The following is a 27,705-nucleotide window of genomic DNA, read 5'->3' on the forward strand; positions in this document are numbered from 1 at the left end:
TCAACGTGATACACCATATTAACAAATTGAAGGAGAAAAACCATATGATCATCTCAATAGATGCAGAGAAAGCTTTCGACAAAATTCAACACCCATTTATGATAAAAACCCTGCAGAAAGTAGGCATAGAGGGAACTTTCCTCAACATAATAAAGGCCATATATGACAAACCCACAGCCAGCATCGTCCTCAATGGTGAAAAACTGAAACCATTTCCACTAAGATCAGGAACAAGACAAGGTTGCCCACTCTCACCACTCTTATTCAACATAGTTTTGGAAGTTTTAGCCACAGCAATCAGAGAAGAAAAGGAAATAAAAGGAATCCAAATCGGAAAAGAAGAAGTAAAGCTGTCACTGTTTGCAGATGACATGATACTATACATAGAGAATCCTAAAGATGCTACCAGAAAACTACTAGAGTTAATCAATGAATTTGGTAAAGTTGCAGGATACAAAATTAATGCACAGAAATCTCTGGCATTCCTATATACTAATGATGAAAAATCTGAAAGTGAAATCAAGGAAACACTCCCATTTACCATTGCAACAAAAAGAATAAAATATCTAGGAATAAACCTACCTAAGGAGACAAAAGACCTGTATGCAGAAAATTATAAGACACTGATGAAAGAAATTAAAGATGATACAAATAGATGGAGAGATGTACCATGTTCTTGGATTGGAAGAATCAACATTGTGAAAATGACTCTACTACCCAAAGCAATCTACAGATTCAATGCAATCCCTATCAAACTACCACTGACATTTTTCACAGAACTAGAACAAAAAATTTCACAATTTGTATGGAAACACAAAAGACCCCGAATAGCCAAAGCAATCTTGAGAACGAAAAATGGAGCTGGAGGAATCAGGCTCCCTGACTTCAGACTATACTACAAAGCTACAGTAATCAAGACAGTATGGTACTGGCACAAAAACAGAAAGATAGATCAATGGAACAGGATAGAAAGCCCAGAGTTAAACCCACGGACATATGGTCACCTTATCTTTGATAAAGGAGGCAGGAATGTGCAGTGGAGAAAGGACAGTCTCTTCAATAAGTGGTTTTGGGAAAACTGGATAGGGACATGTAAAAGTATGAGATTAGATCACTCCCTAACACCATACACAAAAATAAGCTCAAAATGGATTAAAGACCTAAATGTAAGGCCAGACACTATCAAACTCTTAGAGGAAAACATAGGCAGAACACTCTATGACATAAATCACAGCAAGATCCTTTTTGACCCACCTCCTAGAGAAATGGAAATAAAGACAAAAATAAACACATGGGACCTAATGAAACTTAAAAGCTTTTGCACAGCAAAGGAAACCATAAACAAGACGAAAAGAGAACCCTCAGAATGGGAGAAAATATTTGCAAATGAAGCAACTGACAAAGGATTAATCTCCAAAATTTATAAGCAGCTCATGCAGCTCAATAACAAAAAAACAAACAACCCAATCCAAAAATGGGCAGAAGACCTAAATAGACATTTCTCCACAGAAGATATACAGAGTGCCAACAAACACATGAAAGAATGCTCAACATCATTAATCATTAGAGAAATGCAAATCAAAACTGCAATGAGATATCATCTCACACCAATCAGAATGGCCATCATCAAAAAATCTAGAAACAATAAATGCTGGAGAGGGTGTGGAAAAAAGGGAACACTCTTGCACTGCTGGTGGGAATGTGAATTGGTACAGCCGCTATGGAGAACGGTATGGAGGTTCCTTAAAAAACTACAAATAGAACTACCATATGACCCAGCAATCCCACTACTGGGCATATACCCTGAGAAAACCATAATTCAAAAAGAGACATGTACCAAAATGTTCATAGCAGCCCTATTTACAATAGCCCGGAGATGGAAACAACCTAAGTGTCCATCATCGGATGAATGGATAAAGAAGATGTGGCACATATATACAATGGAATATTACTCAGCCATAAAAAGAAATGAAATTGAGCTATTTGTAATGAGGTGGATAGACCTAGAGTCTGTCATACAGAGTGAAGTAAGTCAGAAAGAGAAAGACAAATACTGTATGCTAACACATATATATGGAATTTAAGAAAAAAAAATGTCATGAAGAACATAGGGGTAAGACAGGAATAAAGACACAGACCTACTAGAGAATGGAGTTGAGGATATGGGGAGGGGGAAGGGTAAGCTGTGACAAAGTGAAAGAGCGGCATGGACATATATACACTACCAAACGTAAGGTAGATAGCTAGTGGGAAGCAGCCGCATAGCACAGGGAGATCAGCTCAGTGCTTTGTGACCACCTGGAGGGGTGGGATAGGGAGGGTGGGAGGGAGACGCAAAAGGGAGGGGATATGGAAACATGTATATGTATAACTGATTAAATTTGTTATAAAGCAAAAAAAAAAAAAATTAAACTGTTAAAATACTAGAGAATTAAAAAAAAAAAAAAAATGGAGATTCGGATTCAGTAGTCTTTGGTGGAGCCTAAGATTCTGCATTTCCAAGAAGCTACCAGGTGATGCTATGCTGCTGCTCCACCAACCACATGTGGAGTAGGGTTAGCTACTCATCCTTAAATAACCTGAGAGTAAGTCAGCATTATTTGGGAGGGAACAAGCAATCAAGGACAAAAGGAAAGCTCTACAAAGAACATATTAAGAATCCACGCTCTGAACCATGATAGCTAACTACACTAGTTCTGAATTTGGCTTCATCTGTAGATTTTTGGCTCTGCCGAGACTTTCACTGGCAATACTCAGTTTCCTAAAAAAGTATCTCTTACATCACATTTCAAGCACAACTCTTAACTGCAGTCCTATTACTGATTTGGAATGCACCTGATTTCTATCTTTGCTTTGCCCATGTCTCACTAAGGGTGACACAACACTCATTTTAAAATATTTGCTAAAGAAGAATTGAGAAATACCAATAATACCAGTAAACAAAACGCACAACAGAGAAATATTTTCAATATTATAGCAACTATACTCAAAATCCACAAAATATTCAGGAAAGCCATACATTCTACAGTTGTCCCTCAATATACACAGGGGATTGGTTCCAGGATCCCCACGAATACCAAAATCCTCAGATGCTCAAATCCCTTATTTAAAATGGTGTAGTATTTACAAATAACCTACACACATCCTCCCATATACTTTAAATCATCTCTAAACTACTTATAATACCTAAGGCAATGTAAATGCTATGTCAATAGTTGACAACAGGTGCCAAATTCAAGGTTTCTTAGAACTTTCTAGAATTTTTTCTCCCCAAATATTTTCAATCTGCAGTTGGTTTAATCCACAAATGTGGAACCCATGGGTTCACATGGGTTCCATGAGGGCCAATTGTAATTTCATTCGTACCTTGTAATTGCAAACAAAAAAAGGTATTCGTGCTTTAAAAAGTACGCAATCCTTTATGTCCTAAATTTAGACCATTTACTGTCTTTTTCTAAATTTCATTGATCTTAAGTTTTAAATTCCTAGAGCTAAAAATAGCAAATAAGCTATTTCAAGTCTTTTCCAGAGAAATCCCCTCTAACACCAATTCTTAAATCATTCAAAGTCACCAACAATTTAAAAAAAAAAAAAAAAGGAAAAGAAACCCATCTCCTTTAGTTAAAACTACACCTTTAGTTCAAATAAAGCTCATTTCCTTTTTTTCTCAGACTTGCTCCTTAAGTTTCCTCAGAGCCTTTTAGTAATGAAGTAATGAAGAAAAGAAAGAGTAGGAGAGTGCTTTTGCTCCTTTCTGTCCTTTTTTGAAAAGGATATTATCACCAACGATGGGGAAATTCGGAACTTTTTTATTTACCACGTAAGAGTCTCAAATAAACTCAATAAAGCAAAAGCTTGAACTACCACAGAAAACTCAGGTAAAGTGAGTCATGGCCTAGACTGCACCAAAGGGAAAAACAGTAATCAACAAAAAATTTCAAACCCAAAAAGGATTCCTTTCTTTTCTTTTTTCTTTTCTTTTTTTTTTTTTTTTGTGTGGTACGTGGGCCTCTCACTGTTGTGGCCTCTCCCGTTGCGGGGCACAGGCTCCGGACGCGCAGGCTCAGCGGCCATGGCTCACAGGCCCAGCCGCTCCACGGCATGTGGGATCTTCCCAGACCGGGGTACGAACCCATGTCCCCTGCATCAGCAGGCAGACTCTCAACCACTGCGCCACCAGGGAAGCCCTTCCTTTATTTTCTTAATCAACCAGATGAGAAAGAAATATTTGCACATGTATTCAAGAAAGAAATAATATCTGCTCTGCACAGAATTTAAGATTTGCTAAAAATCATTTATATGATTCTCTCATTGTGTTGGTTGAAACTATTGCCCAAAGATGGTTAAAGAAGAGAAATAATAAATTCACCAAGCTCATCCAGAACCTCTAGAAGACATTTAAGTTAAATTACAGATAAAAAATAATCAAGCATATCTGACCTAAATAAGGGCCAGATTTAATAGAGTAAAATACAAAAGTGAAAATAAAAAGCAAATCCTTACCCTAAAAGAAAAACATCTTGCTCTATCAAAAAAAACTCTTCTCTAACCTCCTTGCCTAAGAACTGAAAAAAAATCCTAGCATATCAAATCTGATTCACTAGGTACCCCTTTTTAACCCTTCCTGATACATGTTTCCATTATTCTACATGGCTCTCACAATCCTCTCTAACTTTTGTTTCCTCAATTAAGTACATATTTTACGTACAATTATGCTTTAGGGTTTGCAAGAGCAGAGACTGTGTCATATCTTTAATATAACTCCAAAGTATATCTAGTTTGATACTGTATACACGCAGAGTCATAACAGATGCTTAATGAATTTATATAAATCTAATACAATCAGCTTTCCTATACTAGATCTCTCTTTTTTTTATTTTCATTTGAAGCTATGCTTGAAGGAAAATTCTGACTGATATACTTCATGGTTCCTTTCTCCAAGTCTAAAGCTATACAGCAGGCTTTATATATTTATTTGCCTAATAAGTTATTGCTCCATAAAATGACTGTGGGGAACTGTAACAGGGGATACATAAATGGGGAGTTTGAATGAGTAAGTGTAAGTAGAACATTCAAAGTTAACATTAATAGAAAGAACAGAATACTGCTGATTTTGACTCCCTAAAACTTTTAGAATATGGTTATCCCTTGAATAGCATGGGGTTGGGGTGCCAACCCTTCCCACAGTTGAAAATCCTAATATAACTTATAGTTGCCCTCTGTATCCACAATTCCTCCTGTATCCATGGATTCAACCAACTTCAGATTGTGTAGTACTGCAGTATTTACTGCTGAAAGAAATCCACGTGTAAGTGAACCCGCACTGTTTAAACCCATGTTGTTCAAGAATCAATTGTATTTATATACAAGATGGATTTAGTAAAAGTTCATAGAGGCGCATCCTATTTAATACATTTATGAGTATCCCCAAAAATGGACGGAGAATATACGCATCAGGATAGCACACAGGGTAGGTTGCCAACTCCACAGAAAATAAGAATTAGATTCAAAGTAATGTTTACATAAATATTCCATTTAAAAATGATAAAATTCAGGGACTTCCCTAGTGGCGCAGTGGTTAAGAATCCGCCTGCCAATGCAGGGGACATGGGTTCGATCCCTGATCCGGGAAGATCCCACATGCCGCAGAGCAACTGAGCCCGTGCGCCACAGCTACTGAGCCCGCGTGCCACAACTACTGAAGCCCGTGCACCTAGAGCCCGTGCTCCACAACAAGAGAAGCCACCGCAAGGAGAAGCCCACACACCACGACGAAAAGTAACGCACGCTCGTCGCAGCTAGAGAAAGCCCACGTGCAGCAACAAAGACCCAACTCAGCCAAAAATAAATAAATAAAATAAATTTATTTTAAAAAAAGATAAAATAAAAAGATAAAACTCAATCCTGCCATTTGCAAAATGAATGGACCTAGAGGGTATTAGGCTAAGTGTCAGGGAAAAACAGATATTGTATGATTCCACTTACATGTGGAATCTAAAAGACAAAACAAATGAATAAACATAACAAAACAGAAACAGACTCATAAATACAGAGAACAGACTGGTGGTTGCCAGAGAAGGGAGGGGGTGTGAGTGAAATAGGTGAGGGAGATTAAGAGGTACAAACTTCCAGTTACAAAGTAAATAAGTCAGCATAAGGAATATAGTCAATAGTACTGTAATAACTTTATATGGTAACACATGATAACCAGACTTATCATGGTGATCATTTTGTAATGTATAAAAATATTGAATCACTATGTTGTACACCTGAAACTAATATAATATTATAAGTCAATTTTACTTCAATAAAAATAAAGTTTTTAATTTTAAAAATTAAAAATAAAATTCAATAGTGAAGCATTAAAGGAAATAATATAATTGAAACAATGATGAAAGAAAACAGGAAAAGATTAGCAAACAGAATACAGAGTCACAGTAATTAACAACCTGAAAATGAGTCAGCAGCTATCTTACTTAAATACATTTATTATGTTAGAACAAGTAACAAAAGTATATTACTTCCAAGTTGGAATATATGTTTTTGTTCTAAAAAGATTGGCCAAATGCTTAACAACAAAAATTCTTATACTAATAAGTACAGTTCTGATAACTGTATGTTTTAAAAGGTCACACAGAAAATGAAAAGGCCTCAGAAAAGCAGCAAAAATAGTTGTCCAATGAACCAAGATTAAATAATGGGCTATTTTTAAACTAGAAAATTGAGACATTTTATAATTTTCAGAAAGTATAAAAAGCATTTAAAAATGTGGGAAAAGGTATATAAAGCAATATATGAGGGGAGATGAAAAATAGGGCTAATGCTTATTAAGCTAGTCTTAAAAGTTTGGCTTATAGGCTGGTCTTTTTATGAGGTAGGCACTTGAATGTTTACGTGTGTGTGTGCGCGTGCATCCACATGAGTGATTTTTTTTAAACTCATTTAATCCTAACTACAACCTAGCAAGGAATTACTATTATCCTCATTATTCAGATGTAGAAACTGAAGCTAAGAGGTGGAGTTAAATATCTTGTCCAATCTTCCATGGCTTCAAGGGACAGAGTTGAGATGTGAACAAGCCTGCCTGCCGCTTAGATCAATTAAGAAAATAAACACTTTCTCCCACCTCAAGAAGGTATAACTCTTAAATTGCATCAGAAAAAAAAAAACTTAGTTTCATATAAAGAAAAAAACAGAAAAATTTCTTCCAGAAATTTGCCAAATCCAGATGGACATAACATAAAACAATAATGATAACCAAAATGCTTCTAATGTTTTAAACATTCACCTGCTTTCCTGACAAGACTAGGGGTAGCCCCAAATAACCTAAATATCCCTGTTAGAATTATACCTTTATAATTCTAGGTGATCTATAGCTGCTACTTGTAGGACTTATGCTTAAATAATTAGTTTTAGCATGAATCAATAAATGGTACAGGAATGGTATAAGAATCATAACTTAACTTTAAAATTTTCAAATAAAATTCAGTATAAATTACTGTCATTCTACACATGGTGATATTAGGGATGGAGTAAAGAATAAAGGACCGAGAAAGAGAAGGAGAAAGTGAGTCCCATTTTATTCCACTTCTGGTGGTGTGCTTTAATGCTTTTCTTCCCACCAACACCTTGTAAGAAAATCACAGATAAAATTCCAAAGACCAAAATGCTCAAACATTCTAGTTAGAAATAAAACTGAGAGACAAAACAGCAAAAATGTCTAAAGAAAATACAAAATGAAACATAAGACATACCTGAGATACATCATGAAGTTGAGGTTTCACATAAAGGCTAGAGAGACTCTCTGCTCGCATGAGATATTCTGCGGTTCTTCTCTTCACAGCTTCTCGACGAGTAGGGCTTGACTCTCCTAAAAGGAAAAAACAAAAGTCAGGACATGTGAAAAATAAATAAACTTTCTTTTATCCAAACTGAAGATTAACTTCCTTTTACCCAATTTACCACTTGTTCACATTTCTAACTGAAAAGAAGAGAGAGATCAAAACTGGAACAGACATCAAAGTTATTCATATCAGCAAGGTCTAAATATTACCCAGATGAATTTCATTTATCTAAATTATGAAACACTCCTATTTAAATACATATAGAGAACTTGATGTATTTTATAAGAGGAGCCGATATATAAAGAATGTAATGTAAAAGGTCTGTGGACAAGAGACTAGCCTAGTCCAAACAGTATACGGTTGTCCAACTCAACAAACAGGACCAAGTGCAAGAGACATTTATAAAAGCTGTGACATGGATGTGATATGCTATAAAAGTACCACCAAACTGGAGAATAAAATTATTTAGGGTAACTCCAAATTCACTCTGATTTTTGTAAGCATCAGGGTTTATTCATTAATAACAAACTGTCACCCACCTTACAACTGAAAGCAATAATGTGATTTAAATCCTTGTAATATATTATGTGAAAGTGAACAAGGATCATTTACCCTGTCTGGCTCTCAGTTTCCCTAAGGAAAGGATATCCAAAGTGGCCTCTAAGAACTCAAGATCTCAAAAAGGAGGTGTTACACTCCTGGATCTCTCCTCTCCAGAGTGGGATGATCCTATGCTTTTACCCATTTTATATACATACTCGACTATAATATAACATTTCATTTGAAGAAAGGATTCCATGGCCAGAAGTCAAAAAGTCTGAAACCACTGTACTATATGATGTCTAAGGTTCCTTTCATAAATAATATTCAATACTATTCATGACTCATTTTTATCAAAGCACTTAATACACAGTACTGTTTTTATAATTCACCCTATGCATCTTCTGAATGAAGTTAACCAAAATGTAAGTATCACACAGTGGAAAGTACCCCGGATTACATTCCAGAAACCCTGGTTATCTGAACTCTGGCTCTGCCTCTCGTTAGTCATGCGTCCGATGATAAGTCATCTCAACTCTGTGAACCTCTTCCTCATTCTCTAAAATGGAAATATATACCTCAAATGACTGTAGAGATTAAAGGAGACAACATACATAAAAGGTACTACAACAGAGCCAGTGCTATAGGAAGCAATAAGTTGTAAAGGTTTTCAATCTTGGTTTTTCTCTCAAAACCAAATCTTACATAATAATGTCACCTGGTTTGCTGAATTAGAAGTGAACTGAATTATAATAAAGCAGATATTTTCCCCCAAGAGACTACAGGTGGAAAAACCTCTTCTTATTTCTGCCAGGAACAACATCTTCTATTTCTTCTGGGAAATGCCCCTTTCTCCTCCCCTTCATACTCCTCCACCTCTTCCCCCAACCACTACTAACCCTTAACAACATGGTTTGAATGAAAGCTGCTACTTTATTTCACATCTCAGCCCCTCTAGTCACCACTTGTCAGCCAAGGGTGAGCCTCCCTGTCACAGCAGGGCCAACCATAGAACCCCATCCTCTTGGCCACAGTTGGAGAAGGGAGAAATTGGCCCAACACAAACTGGACCAATCAGTCCTTCTGTGTTATTGACGCTGTAAGTAAGAAAGGGGGAACTGCCAGCAGCCATAGTTTCTGCCAAAGCAAAAAAAGAGACACAAATACCAGAGACCAAAAAAGAAAACCTAACGTGACTGGGGTCCCTGATTTCAGTTGAACCTACAATCCTGCCATTTGTTGCCTAAGGTAGTGGATTTTATCACATGTAAACCAAAGAACCCTGAATGAATACAGACCTCTAAGAAAAAGTACAGGGACTTCCCTGGTGGTCCAGTGGCTAAGACTCTGCACTCCCAATGCAGGGGGCCCAGGTTCGATCCCTGGGCAGGGAACTAGATCCCACATGCCGCAACTAAGAGTTCGCATGCCTCAACTAAAGATACCACATACCACAAGGATGATCCCGTGTGCCACAACTAAGACCCAGCACAGCCTAATAAATAAATAAATATTTTTTTAAAGAAAAAAAGAAAGAAAAATTGCAACAAAGTTGGGATTGCAATTTTGCTTAAATACCTTTCCTTTCACAGCTTTTATCTTACAACTCCATCTCTTCTCTCCTTTATGAGTAGTAATTCACAAATATAACTGGTCGTGGTGAGGGATGGGGATCTCTACTGCCTTTTAACTGTGGAACAATCTATATTTATTAACTCTCCAACTCCTCAAACCTCAAATAAAATGTCAGTATGCTTCCTGCCTCTGTCCTTAAAATTTACTTAATTTCTAAACCCAAGGTTTTTATTTTTACTCGTTGAAAAATGGATATAATCTGTGAAAATCACCTAACTATAACATATTTTGAAGATAAAATGTGCCACGTAAATAAGAAACATTCACTACTTCGACACACTGCTCATTCTTAGTTTTGAGCTTATTGCTCATAGACTCCAACTGCTACTCCCATTATCATTAGCTCTTCTCATTGCAGGTTATACCTTTCAAGCCCTAATTTAAATCCCCATTTAGAATTTTTGGTTCTTCTTAGGCCCAACTCTAATAGAAACTATGGCAATTTAGGGTTTTTTTCTATTTAATTCAGTGTCATTAAGCTTTAATAAAACTTCAAATTTTTCTTTTTTCAAAAAACTCAACTTGAAATTCAAAAATGTCAATTATAAAACACCTAATTAAAGCTAGAGTTACAACCATGTTTTGTGGGCTTCTCTGGTGGCCCAGTGGTTGAGAGTCTGCCTGCAGATGCAGGGGACACGAGTTCGTGCCCACGTCCAGGAAGATACCACATGCCGCGGAGCGGCTGGGCCCATGAGCCATGGCCACTGAGCCTGCGCATCCAGAGCCTGTGCTCCGCAACGGGAGAGGCCACAACAGTGAGAGGCCCCCGTACTGCAAAAAGAAAAAAAACAAAAACAAAACAAAAAAAACACCATATTTTGTAATCAAATTGCTGCTTTTTAAACTTCTGGTATTTCTGTTGCTTTCAAGGCAGTCACCATAGTAACAGAGAAACAAGAACCGGAAGCCAGCAGTTGAAATGGACTCCTGCTGATGATAGTGGTTCCGCTTCCATGGAAACAACAACGAAGTGATGGAAATACTGGAAGGCTTTTTAAATGTAACCTTAAATATACATACTATGCCTCCTTCCTTATCAGCCCCTTAAAAGTAGGTCACAAGCACTGCTGATCAATAGCAGCAGCCAAGGATGAAAACCACCTCTTGCAGATTTCTGCTGCAGGATACTTACTGAGGTTTTTGAGTACCAGAAATAAAAAATTAATCTATCGATTTCCAGAATAATTCCAAGTAATCAACTTATTCATAAATATGACTTTAAACAGATTTTACTTGATCAAAATTTTTGACTCTAACCTTCTTAATTTCTTAATCTTCATTTTAAGACACACACAGCATATAATGATTATTTTTCAAGGAAACTAGGTTACCTGGAATTCAACTTTTAATCCCATATTAGGTCATGTGGCTATTATTTCTTCAGTAATATATCTAGGTAGACACTTAATAAATGCTTTTAAAAATGGATACATATTTAACATTCTACCTAGGGACTTCCCTGGTGGCCTAGTGGTTAAGACTTTGCCTTCCAATGCAGGGGGTGTAGGTTCAATCCCTGGTCGGGAAGCTAAGATCCCACATGCCTCGGGGCCAAAAGCCAAAACATAAAACAGAAGCAATATCGTAACACACTCAAAAAAGACTTTAAAAATGGTCCACATCAAAAAATCTTGTAAAAAAATAAAAATTCTACCTGAAGATAAACCAATAACTTCAATAAGTTCTCTACATTTCTGTTAATCATTCAGACAGAACAAGAATTTCCACTGTGCTTTGGCATTCAAAAGAGAAAAACTGCTTCCATTATTTATTTACTAACCTTTATGTCAAAAAGTTCTGGTGTACCATAAAAGCTGTCTTATATTTATATATTGTGTCAACCCATATTTCTTTACCTCAGATCAAGAGAAAGAATAGAATTAGGGTGATTATAAAGTGTGATTCATGAAAGAAGAGAGTGTACCTGAATAGAAATGAGCAATTTCAAAGTTGTCATTGAAAATTTTTGAAAACTGCTATCCAGCAGTCCAGAGCACCAACCCTGACTCAATTTACTAAGAGAAGTTATTATAGAAGGCACAATCTATAGATAATAGAATTGTGAAATTCTAATTTACCCAAGAGACCATCACCATTTGGTACTCCTTCACTATATCTAATTCATTTAATATATTACCTTCCTTTTATAACTAAGGAAATTGAGGCTCACAGATGTGAAATGCCTTTCTCAGTCACAAAGTTAAATAAGAGCCTGAACCTAAACCAGATCTTATGCTACCACACTTCTGGTAACTGAATTTGAATTAGATTATTCTACTGTTACTGAGTAGAGCAAGAAAAAGACAGAGCACAGGACAAGTACAAGCGAGTATGGGAACAAAGATGAAGAGAAAATAAAGGTAAGGAGTTGAGGCAGGAGCCTATCAGACAAGATAGAGTAGAATCAGAGAGAAGGAAAGACTGAAGAAGACAGACAGGCACATGAGAATATCAGAGCTATGAAGAGGTACAAATTTCACACTTTATATAAAAGAGAATGGGCCTCTCTGAGAAAAACTAGGCTCTCAAACATCCTTGTAACCCAAGGATTTCCTTGGAAAACAAAGGTCCTTATTCATTTACCCATTTAAAAAAAAAAAAAAAGGTATTTTTACTCACAGAAATAATGAAAATCTGTTTCACGAACTAGAATAAAAAGTTAATTCTTCCAATTCTGTTATTCTACCTTTAGTCACTAAAAAGAATATAGCTACTGCCTCATCACTGATTCAACAAAAGAAAAGCAATGTTAAAGGAAGAATTGACCACGTCAGACTTCTTGAAAGCCAGTATGTCTACATTTGTACTTTATGGGAAATTTTAAGGGATTTTCAAGAGTATTTTGACCATACTTGATTGTCTCCACATGCACAGAATTTAATCCCCATATAAGACTCTACTTAGTCACATCTTATATTCCTATCGCTACTCCACACTCTCCAGTAGGCCCTATTGGAGGCCCTATCACTTTACTCTTGGTCAAGCATGCTTGGTTTTCATTCAGATTTATCACATTAGAAAGAACATCCAAATCAACCTGGGTTTGCTGGGATAAGTTTTTGTTTGTTGGTGCTTCCTTTTTTTTTTTTTTAAACAACTTCAGTCACACAAAAGAATATGCCTGTTTGAGATGGCCTTGGTGGTTAGAGTTTTTTTTAAGTGCTGATTTATTATATTCAATGGGTTCTTTGTTCTTTTCAGGTAAAGCCTACCATTTCTGACTTATGCTAAGTGTTCTGACAACAAAAGGCAACCTTGAGAAGAACTGTAATTTACGGTTCTACACATCACCCACAAATCTAGAGCCATCAGCCTTTCCGTGAATAACAAACCTGGTCAGTCAGGGAATCTGCTTCCCATTTGCATTTAAACAGCCCCCTATTAATGTTTTTTCTAAACTAAGTGTTATGTGAACCCTAGAAGTTCAAAGAGTCACCAAAGAACAGTAAAAGCAATTGTCACAATAATAGTTGTGCCCAGGCATTGCCTCAACTATAATTGCTTTAATGTTGTTTAAGCAGTTTTTCTGCCATTAAAAAAAGAAACAGGGCTTCCCTGGTGGCGCAGTGGTTGAGAGTCTGCCTGCCGATGCAGGGGACACGGGTTTGTGCCCAGGTCTGGGAAGATCCCACATGCCGCGGAGCGGCTGGGCCCATGAGCCATGGCCACTGAGCCTGCGCATCCAGAGCCTGTGCTCCGCAACGGGAGAGGACACAACAGTGAGAGGCCCGTGTACCGCAAAAAAAAAAAAACAAACAAACAGCCCAAAATGGAGCCACTAAGCCCATGTCACCAAACTTTAGAATACCTAACTTAATCACAGTTTCAACCTTCCCCAGGACTGGAATCTTAACCAGTCAGTCTGAAACTTCCTCATCAGCACCAGGGAGGTAACCAGCCAATAAATGTTTTTGTCTCCCAAAAGAAGGTGTCTTGCTCAAAATAATCTTTTTTTGTTTATGACTTCCTTGTCCCATCCCCTCTCTGGCTTTAAAGACCTTTCTTTTTCTGGAGCTCCTTGGAGGTCCTTTCTACTTGCTAGATGGGATGCTGCCTGGTTCAGGAATCAATTAATAAAGTCAATTAGATCTTCAAATTTACTCAGCTGGATTTTGTCTTTTAACAGATATGGTGTCAGTGTCAGGGTCCAAAGTGAACAATCTTCTGATGGCATTCGAGGACAAGAAAGACAGGTGTGGTATCTGTGAACCCCTTTTTGTGTTCACTGTCCTTCTTTCAGCGTAAGTTTCTCTCAATTCTGAGCTCCTTTCTCTTTGCATCAGGCTTCAGATATAACTGGCTTTCCTTTACAGGGCAAGACAGCTTGAGCTGGTGGACAGTTCTGCCCAGAACCCAGGTCCCTAGCTTTATCATGGACTGCAATTCCCAGGTTTCTGAGTGGAACCCCCAACCCTTAATTCTGTCCCAGGATCCACTTAGGTACAGTTAGTGGCAATATGCAGTTCCCTATTTATGTGGGGCCCCCAGTCCACAGACTGCATTTCTTGAGATCTGCTGGTTCAATGTTTTCCCCAGTCCAAGGTCCCACATCCCCAAATGGGGAACTGGTATGGTACACACAGGGCCTTTTCTTGGTTAGGACTCAGTATATACTAAGGTACATTTTTTTTGCCTTACTTTATGTAGATAAAGGCTAAATGCTAATAGGAATCTCAGAAGTCAAAACAGCCTCAAAATTGATGCATAAGGGTTGAGCATTTAAGATCTGTTAGAATACCCACCACCTAACTCAAAGACTCCCAAGTTAGGATAAGTTGGTCACAGAATGGGTTACTGACACTCAGTCACTTGCCAACCTTAAGAAAATTTCCACGCATAAAGGTACACTGTAAAACACCACATAATCCCCAACCCTATGACACACCCCTCTTTGGTATTAGTTTGGCTCCAAGAGACCCAAAGCCCTAGCTAAAAAAATAAAAACAATAATGGGATCCTTAAAATCCAAAGAGTTGGGCTTCCCTGGTGGCGCAGTGGTTGAGAGTCCGCCTGCCAACGCAGGGGACACGGGTTCGTGCCCCGGTCCGGCAAGATCCCACATGCCAAGGAGTGGCTGGGCCCGTGAGCCATGGCCGCTGAGCCTGCGCGTCTGGAGCCTATGCTCCGCAACGGGAGAGGCCACAACAGTGAGAGGCCCACATACCGCCAAAAAAAAAAAAAAAATCCAAAGAGTTAAGCACACCCTTCTGGCATACCTGCTTATTTTATGTCTAACAACTGCAATCCTGGAAACTGTAGATATCTACAAAAATGGCAAAATCTTACTAAAAACAACCTAGAATTACAGTGGCCATTATGGGGAACATTCCAATTAGACAAAATCATTCACTTAAGAAGTGCACTTAAAAGTAAGAGTTCCCCAATTAAACAAACAGAATAGGATACATACTTTAACTGGTATGCAGTAGCTTCCAAAGGCTTCAAAATGCCAAAAGAACTTTATTGAAAGTTTTGTTACAAAAAGCTAACAAAAAATTAAAGACACAAGAGGTACCTAAAACAAAGAACTATAAGACACAGGACTTCCCTGGTGGCGCAGTGATTAAGAATCCGCCTGCCAATGCAGGGGACAAGGGTTCGAGCCCTGGTCCGGGAAGATCCCACATGCCACGGAGCAACTAAACCAGTGTGCCACAACTACTGAGCCTGCGCGCTAAAGCCTGCGAGCCACAACTACTGAGCATGTGCGCCACAACCACTGAAGCTCACGCGCCTAGAGCCCCTGCTCCGCGACAAGAGAAGCCACCACAATGAGAAGCCCGCGCACCGCAATGAAGAGTAGTCCCCGCTCACTGCAACTAGAGAAAGCCCGTGTGCAGCAACGAAGACCCAACACGGCCAAAAATAAATAAATAAATAATAAATAAATAAATGTATTAAAAAAAAAAAAGACAGACACAACTCCTACTGCCCCCTCCGTCTTCCTTTATCAAGTACTCATTCTAGTAATCCTCTGTTTGAATTGTCTTTCCACTCTGAAGAGACTACAAGGACATAAACAAAAGTCCGTCAAGTTAATGGCCATACAGGAACCCCTATACCTTTGAAAGAAAGACCCTGTAAGGATCTCTCTCAGAGGTAATGAGACTGAGGATTTTCTGGTAAATGCTACATCATTCCCTTAAACAACAAAGGGGAAACGGAAATTAAAAATTAATTTAAAACTTTCCAAATTCTGGTAAATATCAGAGATACATTCTCCACTTAAACCCCACTCAAACCTTGCAGCTGGCATCCTGGAAAAACTGGCAGAAGCCAGCTGAGGGTGAGAATTATTACCAGAGTCAATTCTGGATCTCTGTCTGTAGTACCCAATAAAGAGAAAAATAAAGTATCTTTTGCACCCAATTAGGGGATACCTCTTAAGTCCAAGGGGTTGTTCAATATTGCCAGAAATATTTACTGTTTATCTAAGCTGAAAACTGACAAGATTTTTTTTTTTAATTTTAAGTAGCTCTGTGGTCAAAAGTTGGCCAAACTGGAAGCTAAAATACAGAGTCTGCTAATTGTTTTTTAAGGCCTTCTCCCCTAAACTAAAATAATGTATCCAGCAGGAAAGAAAAAACTTCTAAAACCCTTATAAAAGGACTTATGGGTGGATCAACCTATGATGTCATTTAAATAACAACCCAATTCCTTGTGTAACTGAGAGCAACTGTCCTATCTTACAAATCCCTGCAAAACTAGAAATGCAGCTCTAGAGGCTGTCCAAAATTCACCTATTCCTTTTTCCAATCTCAAAACCTCCTCTATTTATCTTAAAAGGCTTGCAACTTGCATTCTTTTCTTGTGCCTTTGAGATGTAAATATTAAAGTACAAACTTCAGAGAGGTAGTTCTTATCAGTTTAAAAAAAAAAGAGGGGGAAGGGGGACAGAGGGTAGGTCATTTGGAACTTGAGCAATTGAGAAATCCTAAGTGTACAGAAGCTATGAGGTCCCTGTTCGCATCTGTCTACATGTTCACATGTGCCTATATACATGTGTTATAGATATATTTTCTACCTCTGGATAGTATTGCCAAAATTAACTTATAGAAGAGCTCTATCTAACTGGCTTACCAAAAAAATTAAGTGCTTATATAAATCATGTATTCATAAAATTCTTAAAAATATAAGAAAAATTAACCCAATGCTTTTGAGATTCACTCGATCTGAGATAATCTTTAGTAAATAAAAGCTCATTTTAAGTTTGTTGATTTAATTAAAACAGACACGTCTTTAAAGTTATCATACTAAAAATAATGTTGATATACACCTTTTATTCAGACTAGGCTAACTAAAGATCAAATAAGTTTATGTTATCTCTTATAAAATTTGTCAGCAAGAAAAATGGCTTGGGATGAAGACTGACATTGTCTAATGTCTCATGAAGTTTTTGTGGGCAGTCTGAACATAATTGTTAAAAACAAGTAAATGAAATACATGTCAGTAGGATAAAAAGTTTTTAGGTGAACTTTCCAATAGTTTCTCCAAATCTTTTTGGTAACCTGAAATTTTGTTAAGTTAAATTAAAGGATAGTCATTAAGTATCTAGATCACTTCCAAACAAGGTAAAATACTGAAACATTAATTACTGAACATAGGTTTATCTAATTTTTGCTTCTTTTTACAGAGAAATTCAAGGCATTTGGGTCTATTAATAAGCATGTTTTATGCCACACTGAGAAACTGTCTATGAGAAAACACATCTCTAGAAATTATAGGAAGTATTTATGAATCTGCCAATCCACAGAATGCTAATGTAAAAGATAGTTCATAATTGCTTATTTCCCAGTTTTCACTAGAAATTAAAGGTTTCTAAGGGTTAAAAATTCTCATGTAGGTAATTAAAACTACTAGAAATAATAAGGAAAAGGAATTTTATGTGTGATCAGGACTGGCTAAGATTAGAATGAATTTGATTAAGTTTCAATACCAAAAGTAAGCTGGTGTAAAATTAGAATGTGAGTTTCTCCCTATTAAAAGGGACAAAGTTTTCTTGGACTACTGGTCTGCTTTTGATAGTAAGAGATTATAAAAGGTTTTCCTTTACCTTTTGAACAATCAGCCAGGGCCAGGGAAGAGGTGGGGGACACAAAGATCTTGTGTCCTGTCAAAATAATAACCTATGTTCCCTGTTGTCTTTATCGAGTCTTTGATTTCTTAAACCTAGTCCTCTGGATATTAAAAGAAGTAAGTTTTGCTCAGAACTATGTAACGTATATTTGCCTGTAAAGTCTTTGCCACTTTGGTTAAATACATAAGCATTGTTTCATAGTGTCCTATGACCCTATTTGACCAAGTGTTTTTAAACTGTTTGATATTTTTTACAAAATTCCCAAAAATCAAATTCTAAAAGAAGTCTTTCTGACCTCAAACTAACTTTGGGATTTTTCCAGAGGGCCCTTGGCATATCTCAAAAGATTTGTTCTCTCTTCTCATAAAAAGATAGATGTTAAACTAACTAGACTTATTTGATATGTTAAATTACATGTGAAGCATTGAGAAATAAAAATACTAGGCCTTCTTTATGTTCTATTTATATAGGTATATAAGTATTCTAAAAATTGTATGAAGTTCCTAGAAATCTGATATATGTTAATATCTGATAGTGTTATAATAAAACATTATAATACATATAATGACATTATAATAACACAATAATAAATCTGATAATGTTATCAGTCATAATTCTAGTTATTGTCTTGGAGTGTTGTGTGTCACAGAAATAACCAAATTTCCTTGTCAACTGTGCTTTAATGAACTCTAGTCAGATCTTTAACCAGGGGCATTTTAAGTCTTTTGACATTTACAGACGGTTATTGTTTTACTCCGATGCTTTTGTTAAAGTGTTCCTACAGAAGTGTTTCTTCTTGGGCTTCCCTGGTGGCGCAGTGGTTGAGAGTCCGCCTGCTGATGCAGGAGCCACGGGTTTGTGCCCGGGTCCGGGAAGATCCCACATGCCAAGGAGCAGCTGGGCCCATGAGCCATGGCCGCTGAGCCTGCGCATCCGGAGCCTGTGCTCCACAACAGGAGAGGCCACAACAGTGAGAGGCCCACGTACCGCAAAAAAAAAAAAAAAAAAAAAAAAAGTGTTTCTTCTTCAGAGAAATTTCTAGAAAGGATTCTGACAAATACTCTAGGATACTAGTTTCTGGTAACTTTCAGATAATAACACCAACTGGTTAAGAATTTATAGAACTCTAAGGAAAAACTGGATTCATAAAACTGCTAACAAAAGATGAAGATCAAGAACTAATTACAGTGTAAAGCAACTATACTCCAATAAAAATTAATTTAAAAAAAGAAATAATTACATAGAACTGAATGAACTGATGAAGATGATTATAATTTTTTATGACTTTTTGTTTAAAACATTGCCGGTTCTTTCGTTTTTCCAGGTTTAAGGAAATCCTTTTATCTCTTCTTTTAAAGCTATCAGCAATTTGGTAACATACATTTGTGAACTAAAGTGGAACATTTACTTTTTCTCCCTACTTGATCCCACCAAAATTCAGAAACTCCTGAGTATTCTCTTCATGGCAATAAAGTTCATTATTTGCATAAGTTCAATAAGAATCTGTCCTCATTGTAACAGAACACAATTGGAAACACTGGCTATATTACCAAGACTTTACCTAGAATGTCACATTTGACAGAAATGTGTATACACTCAGATATGACCAGACAGCTTTAAGGAACTGCTTGGAAAAACTGGCCTGGTGCCTTACTTACAGGGTTACTGTCAGCCTTACCAGATGAGTATGGAAGGTTATACTTCCTGACAGGCCCAGGAACCTTGAAGAGAGGACTTCACTCAAACTGTAGGTATTGCAGGTAAAATCTAGTGCTGATCCTTGGATTGGCTTCCTAGCCTCAAAGGCTTTTAAGAGTTCAATCTGAGATCCCTTATGAAAAGTTCCACCAAAGCAGTCTTAAAAAGAACTTATACAATCAATCACTATTCTTGCTGCACTTATGAAAATAATCAGGCCAAGTCTAATGCAAACTGATTAGTTTTACTGTAATTATCCTTAAAAAAAAGAAGTGGGGATAACTGTAGGGAGAAAAATTATGTTTGCACCTTTGTCTATTTTAGAGTAACCCTGTTAACTGTCTTTGAGGTTTGGTTATACACCTATAAACTGAACTAGATCCTAAATTCTTCTAGTTTCCTCAAATACCTGGCTACAACTCTCCAAACTAACATTTCTAATTTTCTCCCACCCTTCTAATTTAAAGTCACTAAAGCCTTTGTTTTAAAGGCTGCCATTGAATCTCCTATAAGAGACTACAAGGGACTATAACCAGGTCCTCTTCCCTGCCCAGATGGCAGTCAAACTTCAGAGACTTGAGCCTTGGATATATGTCTCACAGCTGAAGAAGGCTCTACTTGACCTCTGGTTCTGTACAGACAGTAAGGACCTCTGAATCAAATTGTCAAGGAAGAGAAGTAGCTGACATCAAGGTAGATTGCTTCTGCCCATGATGCTGGATCAAGACTTCATACTCTAACAAACATGAAACCCATTATTCTTGTCTTTCTTTCATTTACTCTGGAATTAGCCTGGAAAAACATTTCCATATCTCCCAGTCCAATGCTAAGCAGAGTAACATCTCAGACTGCTGGATTTGTCACCAAAGATTCCAATCTATCCATGATACTAGAGATCTCCTGGTCCTCCCTGTGACCAATTTTTCTTCTATTCCCAGTGTCACTGGAAACTATGATCAACACCCCACTCACCCTCTCTTAGTAAGAAGTCTCTTACCAAGTTCAACTCTTGTGGCCAGAACATGAAATACCATTTTTTACCTTTCTCCAATTATAACTGTACTTCCCCAATGAGACGTAATTACCTACATAACTTAGGTCATTTGCTCCCCCACATTCTCATGATTATCTAGATCAGATCTGTCCCCACTCACTAAGAGATCTCACCATCAGCACCCACCTTTGCTAGGTGGGCGACTCTTTATTTCAGGCTAAAAGATTTTCTTTCTGTAAGCACTGAAATCCTAACTGACCTCTGGCTTGAACGGTAAACACAGCAATCCCTGTGAATGGTCCATTAGCAGCATCACTTTAATGGGAATGGTTTGTGCCGCAATAGGCTTTGTCTTTGTTTGTAGTGGTTATCATTCTCCTCGGACCTATGAGTGCCTAGATGGCTAGCGTACAACTGTGCAATGCCTCTTAGGTTACCCAACTGTACCCCTAACTTTCCACAAATGAACTAGTCACCTCATTGGTCAACTCCCATGGATTTACATCAGAAAGTTAGAAAAGACCTACCAGGAGATGTTCATGACTCAGAATTCACTTCCTTTGGCCAAGGCCATGCTTCCCTGGTCAAAAGTAAATGTAATTGAGAATGTGATTTTTAAATTTTCCTTAATTCTTGAAGATATTCTGTTATCTGCTACTGAAACAATAGCTGCCCCCCAAAAATCCTTAGACTCTCTGGCCAAAATTTTTCCTCATAATAGTATGGCCCTTAATTATCTTTTAGCTGAGCAGGGAGGTGTCTGTGCTGTGGTCACCACCACTTGCTATGCCTGGATCAACACTTCTGGGGAAGCTGAAACTCAATTACATAAAATCACTGAGCAAGCCACTTGGTTAAAAAGCTGACTCCTTCAGCAGGGTTGTTCTTTGACTTATTTGATTTTGATTGGTTTGGATCTTGGGGACCATGGCTCCAAAATGCACCCCAAACATTGAGAATTATCCTGCTTTTTTATAATCATAATAATCTTTAAACTTTGATCACGTTTCTCAGTTAAGCTAAGAGTTTGATCAAAAGGGGAGAATTAAAAAAAAAAAAGAAAAAAAAACAACAGGTCCAAAATGAAGTCACTTGTGCTAAGCCCATGTCACCAAACCAAGACTTAAAACCTAGTCTAACTGTAATTTCAACCTTCTCCAGGATTGGAATCTTAACCAATCAATCTGGAATTTCTCAGTCAGGATCAGTGAGATAATATGCATGATAAACCCTTCTGACCCCAAAGGAAGGTGACCTTGCTCAAAATAATCCTTATTTTTATTTATGACTTCCTTTTCCCACCCCCTTTCTGCCTTTAAAAAGTCTCCTTTTCTGGAGCTCCTTAGAGCTCCCTGCTACTTGCTAGATAGGATGCTGCCCAATTCATGAATCCATTAATAAAGCCAATTAGATCTTCAAATTTACTCACTTGAATTTTGTTTTTTAACACTGCTATCAGTAATACTGTGTGAAAACTAACACATCGTTAGACCATAGGGTGTTAAATGCCTACAGAGATAGCCTTCTCTTAGATTCAACAATTTTTTTCTGCTCCCTAACCTATTTTTGTTTTGCATTTTTAAAGGGGAGAACCCAGAAGACCAATTATTCAATTCCTTCAAAACAACACTGCTTGGACAGTCTCTTTCTGACAATAAACTCTTCTAAGTAAGAAAGTAAATAAATAAACAATCCCTTAAATGTTCCTTATGATGATGATGATAATAATCCCCTAAGTGTCCCCTATGTTCTAATCAAATGGCTTCTAAAAGATTAAGATAAAAGGATTAAAAGGAGCTAGAGACATACTGAAGGAAAAAGGAATAAAGAATTAAAACCAAAAAGCTAAATTTTGTCTTATAAGATGGAATAAAAATAAGATAGGGGAAAATCTGGAAAGGAAACTCCACATAAACTTACAGTTTTTTATCTGCCACACAGGTAAATATGGAAAGTCCCCCAAACCATACAAAAGCTTTTGCTCATTTTTCACTAGCTATAAGACACATCTTAAGAGAAGCAGCAAATCTATGGAAGACTCAGTTCAACAACTGTTTTCTTGATGTCATGATATGGAATCACATTTCCTTTGAGAGGATGTAAAATGCTCAACAGAAATACTGATTATAAGCAGTTAATTCTTCTCAATTCTGTAAGTTTCATAGACTCCATTAATGCGTCCCCACCTTAAAAATTAAGTTGCCTTAGTGTATACTAGAATTAGAAAAGACTCCATCCCATCTTTCTTCAGACTGATTTAAGGTGAAAATTACATATCGCCACATTTAAACAATTCAAAGTATGTGTCAAGCACTACCCCCAGAGTATATCACATGTGAAGCCCATTTCAAGATAACAAAGAAAATCCTCTCAGCAACTGGCTTTCTTTAAGTAAGGCACAAGAGTGAAAAAGTTCTCCATACCACTTATTCCTGCCTCTCCTACCCCTTTCAGAAGGAAAGATGTCTAATAGTTACTGAACATCTATTGTGTTCCAGACACATAGTCATCTCAATGTTTATGGTCATTTCAGTGTTGTTATAGGACATTACATATAGAAGACTATCAATAAAATTTTGTTAAACAAATGAGTGAAAAAGTAAATGAATGATTTTGCACTAATATTACACAGTCTGATTACAATACCTTCACACCTAGAGATGATTCCATTATCTCCTTCTATAACTTAGTGCCTTTCATAATGGTCACATAAAATACATGTCAGAAAATGTGTATAATTATTGTCTTTATCATCTGTGCAGGTGAAATGCATAAAAAAGGAATATAGCGTAGAAGTGGCATGGCTGGACTAAAAAGAGAATCTACAGTTGGTTTAATTTTATGAAAAATTATCATAACAGTATCCGTGAGGAAAACACAACACAGATAGTCTAAGTAATTATAAATCATTGTGTAAAATAAAATGAAGCTTATGAACTTGCACCATCGTTTGACAATTACAATTTTGGAAAACGTGTTTCTGAACAGTTTGTAAAAGTATGAGACAATGATCTGGTTATTTTTCAAATGAAACACACTTTGAGACCACTAAGAGAAATACAGGATAATCTTCTGAGAAAAAGCAGATTTACATTTTTAATACTTTCTAAAAGAGAATAAATAAGCTGAATTTCCATGCCATGTATAACTAGCTCAATGTTTAATTAAGATATAGCTTAAGCTGTAAATTATGTAAAAGTATGTAACTCAAGTAAAAACAAACTAATGATTAAATCCTGGCCCAAGTGCCTAACGACCTGCCAGCACTGAAATAGCAGTAGTTTTCCACTTAGTGTGTTTTAGTTTTGTTTGGTTTATTTTAAAATACTCGTAGATATCTACATTTCTTCTGATCAGAATCAAGGTTTTTTTCAATAATCACAGGGAATTAAACCAACCCTCTCATTTTATGTTTTTAAACTGTGCTGCTAAAGATATTAAAATGTGGTGATACTGATGACAGAGACCATCTAATAAAAAACAACAAAAAAAAAACCTCGAGAATCCTCATCTCTCTGACTTTGCTATAGAGCAGCTGTGCCTCACACAGATTCACATGAATGAAAATATTTAGATGAGAAACCACCCACTTAGTTTATTTTCCATATGACTTTCCTGTAATTATTTTGTAAACTGTTCACACAACAATACATAAAAACATCTGCAAAAACAGGTAATTAATGTGTCAAGCCAAACTAATGCATTTTTTATGGTGTCCATGCTTCGTCAACTGTAATTATAACTCTTTTTTAAGCAAATGATGATGTGTTTGTTGCAATGTGCAAGTGGTTATTTTAGATGCTCTGTTTACTCTTCATACAATCTGAATATAAAACTCCACAGCTACTTTACCCAACATCAATGCTTTACCTAGCTTTTTGCAGAAGCAGGAAAGTGGTTCTCTTTTCCAGGCTATAATTTCCAGTGAACACTTTGGTCGTTAAAACATGAAACTCTCAACATAAAAGTCAACACCAAAATAGCCAACAATTCAAGAAACATATGCCAACAGATGATTCATCCAGACTTTCTTCCTTCAGTTGTAACCATGTGGGAAGGCAGCACTTTATGCCCATTGGATGCAGTACGCTGAGCCTCCTGATCATCAGAAGTTCAGAAGGTTCTTTTTCGTCGCGGAGCACAGGCCCCAGAGGCGCAGGCTCAGCGGCCATGGCTCACGGGCCCAGCCGCTCCGCGGCATGTGGGATCCTCCCGGACTGGGGCACGAACCCGTGTCCCCCATATCGGCAGGCAGACTCCCAGCCACTGCGCCACCAGGGAAGCCCGGTTCATTATTTTTTTAATGTATGATATTCATTCCATCTAGACCACCAAACACATATATCTTTGACATGAGACCAACAAATGAAGAATCAAAACCTGCCCAAAGCATACTGCTTCATATTCAATTTATCCTGCTTGAGTTCTAACTACATGAAAGATCATCTTAATTATCATTATTACTATTATTATACATTAACAATATTGCATACCAATAATCATCCTCAGATGGACATTATTCTAGGCCCAAGGTATGTGATCTCTAAAGTTCTGTTTCCAGAGGTAACAAAGTCTGAAATTAAGGAAGAAGCACAACCCTGTAATATTCTTATAGTGTCTCTTCTCTTTTTAAAAAGGGCAACTTTTAAAACATCTATGGTGAAAACCTGTAGTATTAAAAAACTGTGGTAATAAAGAACTCTTAGGAAACAAGGTTTTTCTGTTTATTTTCACAATCAAAATTTTTAGAGATAATGTAGAATTAGCCCTTCTGGGTCCAAACTTATATAACTCTTTATTTTGATACAAATATTTCTAAACTGAGTTACTCCATTCTTCCCCTGATTATTAGCTACTGAGATATTCTACAGGTGTCTATTCAGCTGCTAGAATATAGTATAGGTGTTTGTCTATGCCTACCTTGTTCCCAAAAAGAACATGAGAAAAGTATTAGAGTAAATCACATGACAGTTTCCTAGCTGCCAAGTTTGCATTTTAGGTCAAATGCTAATTCTGGACAATTTGGGGTTGAGTCTAATCAAAACAGAATAGAGTCCTAGTTCCCAGGATGCTGAAATAGGAAAGACAAGACCAAGACAAGGAAAGGAACCAAGACAGAAGCTTATTTACTAAAGCTAGAAATCATACTCAGGGTCATATTAGCAAGAAATAACACGGAGTTCCCACTACTTACATAGCTACAAATATAAATGTAATAATGCATATAATTAATGTCATTTCAAATGGCTGAACTCTACACATTGTCAAACTTTCGGGACAAATATACTGATGTCTGTGTGGAGTACTGATGTGCCTACAGGAGTCATGTTAAGCCTATGTGACATTTTCACAAGCTGCCTTAATGCATACTGGCTATTTATACTACACTTACTTTAAGATTTCACTTATTTATCACCTCCTCCAGAAGCCTTCCCTACAAGCTTTCTCCTTCCCCCGGTCAAGTGCCCATTTATATGTATCAATATGAGATTCAGGAAATCTCATTCAAAAATATTTACAGAGGATTTTCTATGGAAAAGCCACTATACTAGAAGATACAATGATGAATGAGAAAATTCCTTGCATTCAAGGACATTACAAGTAAACAAAGAGATATTCATTCAATAAATAATTGCATAAATAATTATTTCATTGTAAATATGATAAGTACTTGAAGCAAAACAGTGTGCAATGACAATAAGATTCAGGAAATCTATTCTGGTCTGAATAGAGGTGAGGAAAGGCTTCACTGAGGAACTGTCATTGAAACTGAGACCTGATGAACAAGGGGATATCAACTGAAGCAACACAGAAAAGCACTCAAACAGAGCACAGCTTATGTGAAGGTTCCAACACAGAAAAGACCTTGGTGCTTGCCAGGAGGTAAAAGGCAGCCACTGTGGCTAAAGAAGAATAACTGAAGAGGAGTGATTCAAGATGAGCCTGGAGAGGGAGGGAGAAGCCAAATCATTCATAGCCTTGTAGACCATAATATCTTTGGATCTTATCCTCAAAGCAATGAGTTTAATGCAAGAAACTGGCATGATTAGACTATTTTTAAAAGATCACTCAGGGGCTTCCCTGGTGGCGCAGTGGTTGAGAGTCCGCCTGCCGATGCAGGGGACACGGGTTCGTGCCCTGGTCTGGGAAGATCCCACATGCCGCGGAGCGGCTGGGCCCGTGAGCCATGGCCGTTGAGCCTGCGCGTCCGGAGCCTGTGCTCCGCAACGGGAGAGGCCACGACAGTGAGAGGCCCACATACCGCAAAAAAAAAAAAAAAAAAAAGATCACTCAGACTACTCTACTGGTAGAGAAAGAATAGATTAACATGAAGCAAGATCAGAGCAGGAAAGAAAATTATAAAGTTGTTAGAAAAGCAACGACAGAGGTAGGATTTCCAGAATATCAGAGAGAAGAACTGGAGAAAACCTCTTCCCAGACAAAACTGGTCAAAATTACCAAAAACAACAACTCTGGAAATTGACTACAGACATACAAAAAATTAAGAAACATTTATATAAGAAAAAGTACTGAACTGCAATAGAAAAGCAAGGGTGTTTTAACATGCAGCTACTCCTACCCATCCCTAGTCCAATGTTGATAGCAGATGTGAGGATCAACAGCCTTCCTGCTGCCAGGGGTGGCTAGTCTGATATTCACTGAAAAGAGTTCCAGGCTATTGAAATCAACAGCAAACAGTGACAACAGACAAGCCAAAAATTTAACAGGAAAATCTGAGAAACAAGATAGTCACAGTGTGCTTTGATAAGCTCCCACATATTCGTGGGGATCTTGAAAGTTATACACATGCACAGAGAAGACCACAGAGGGCCACAGCTATCCTCTCACTCTTGGTGAACAGGAGACCATGCAAAAACAGAAAGTAAAAACCAGGGAAGACTCGTAAACCGCCT

At 37.3% G+C, this 27,705-nt stretch overlaps 1 protein-coding gene across 3 annotated transcripts in view; it reads right to left on the reverse strand.

Annotated features, from left to right (window-relative positions):
* Positions 1–27,705, reverse strand: part of RPS6KC1 (ribosomal protein S6 kinase C1) — a 205,355-nt gene that overhangs the window by 86,853 nt on the left and 90,797 nt on the right. For all 3 annotated transcript variants that reach the window (XM_081221549.1, XM_081221553.1, XM_081221548.1), the window contains one exon: positions 7,755–7,870. In XM_081221549.1, the coding sequence (XP_081077675.1) occupies positions 7,755–7,870 (116 nt within the window). The remainder of the gene's footprint in view (positions 1–7,754; positions 7,871–27,705) is intronic.

Source organism: Mesoplodon bidens, assembly GCF_964165515.1.
Source record: "Mesoplodon bidens genome assembly, chromosome: 2".
NCBI classification, from domain to species: Eukaryota; Metazoa; Chordata; class Mammalia; order Artiodactyla; family Ziphiidae; genus Mesoplodon; species Mesoplodon bidens.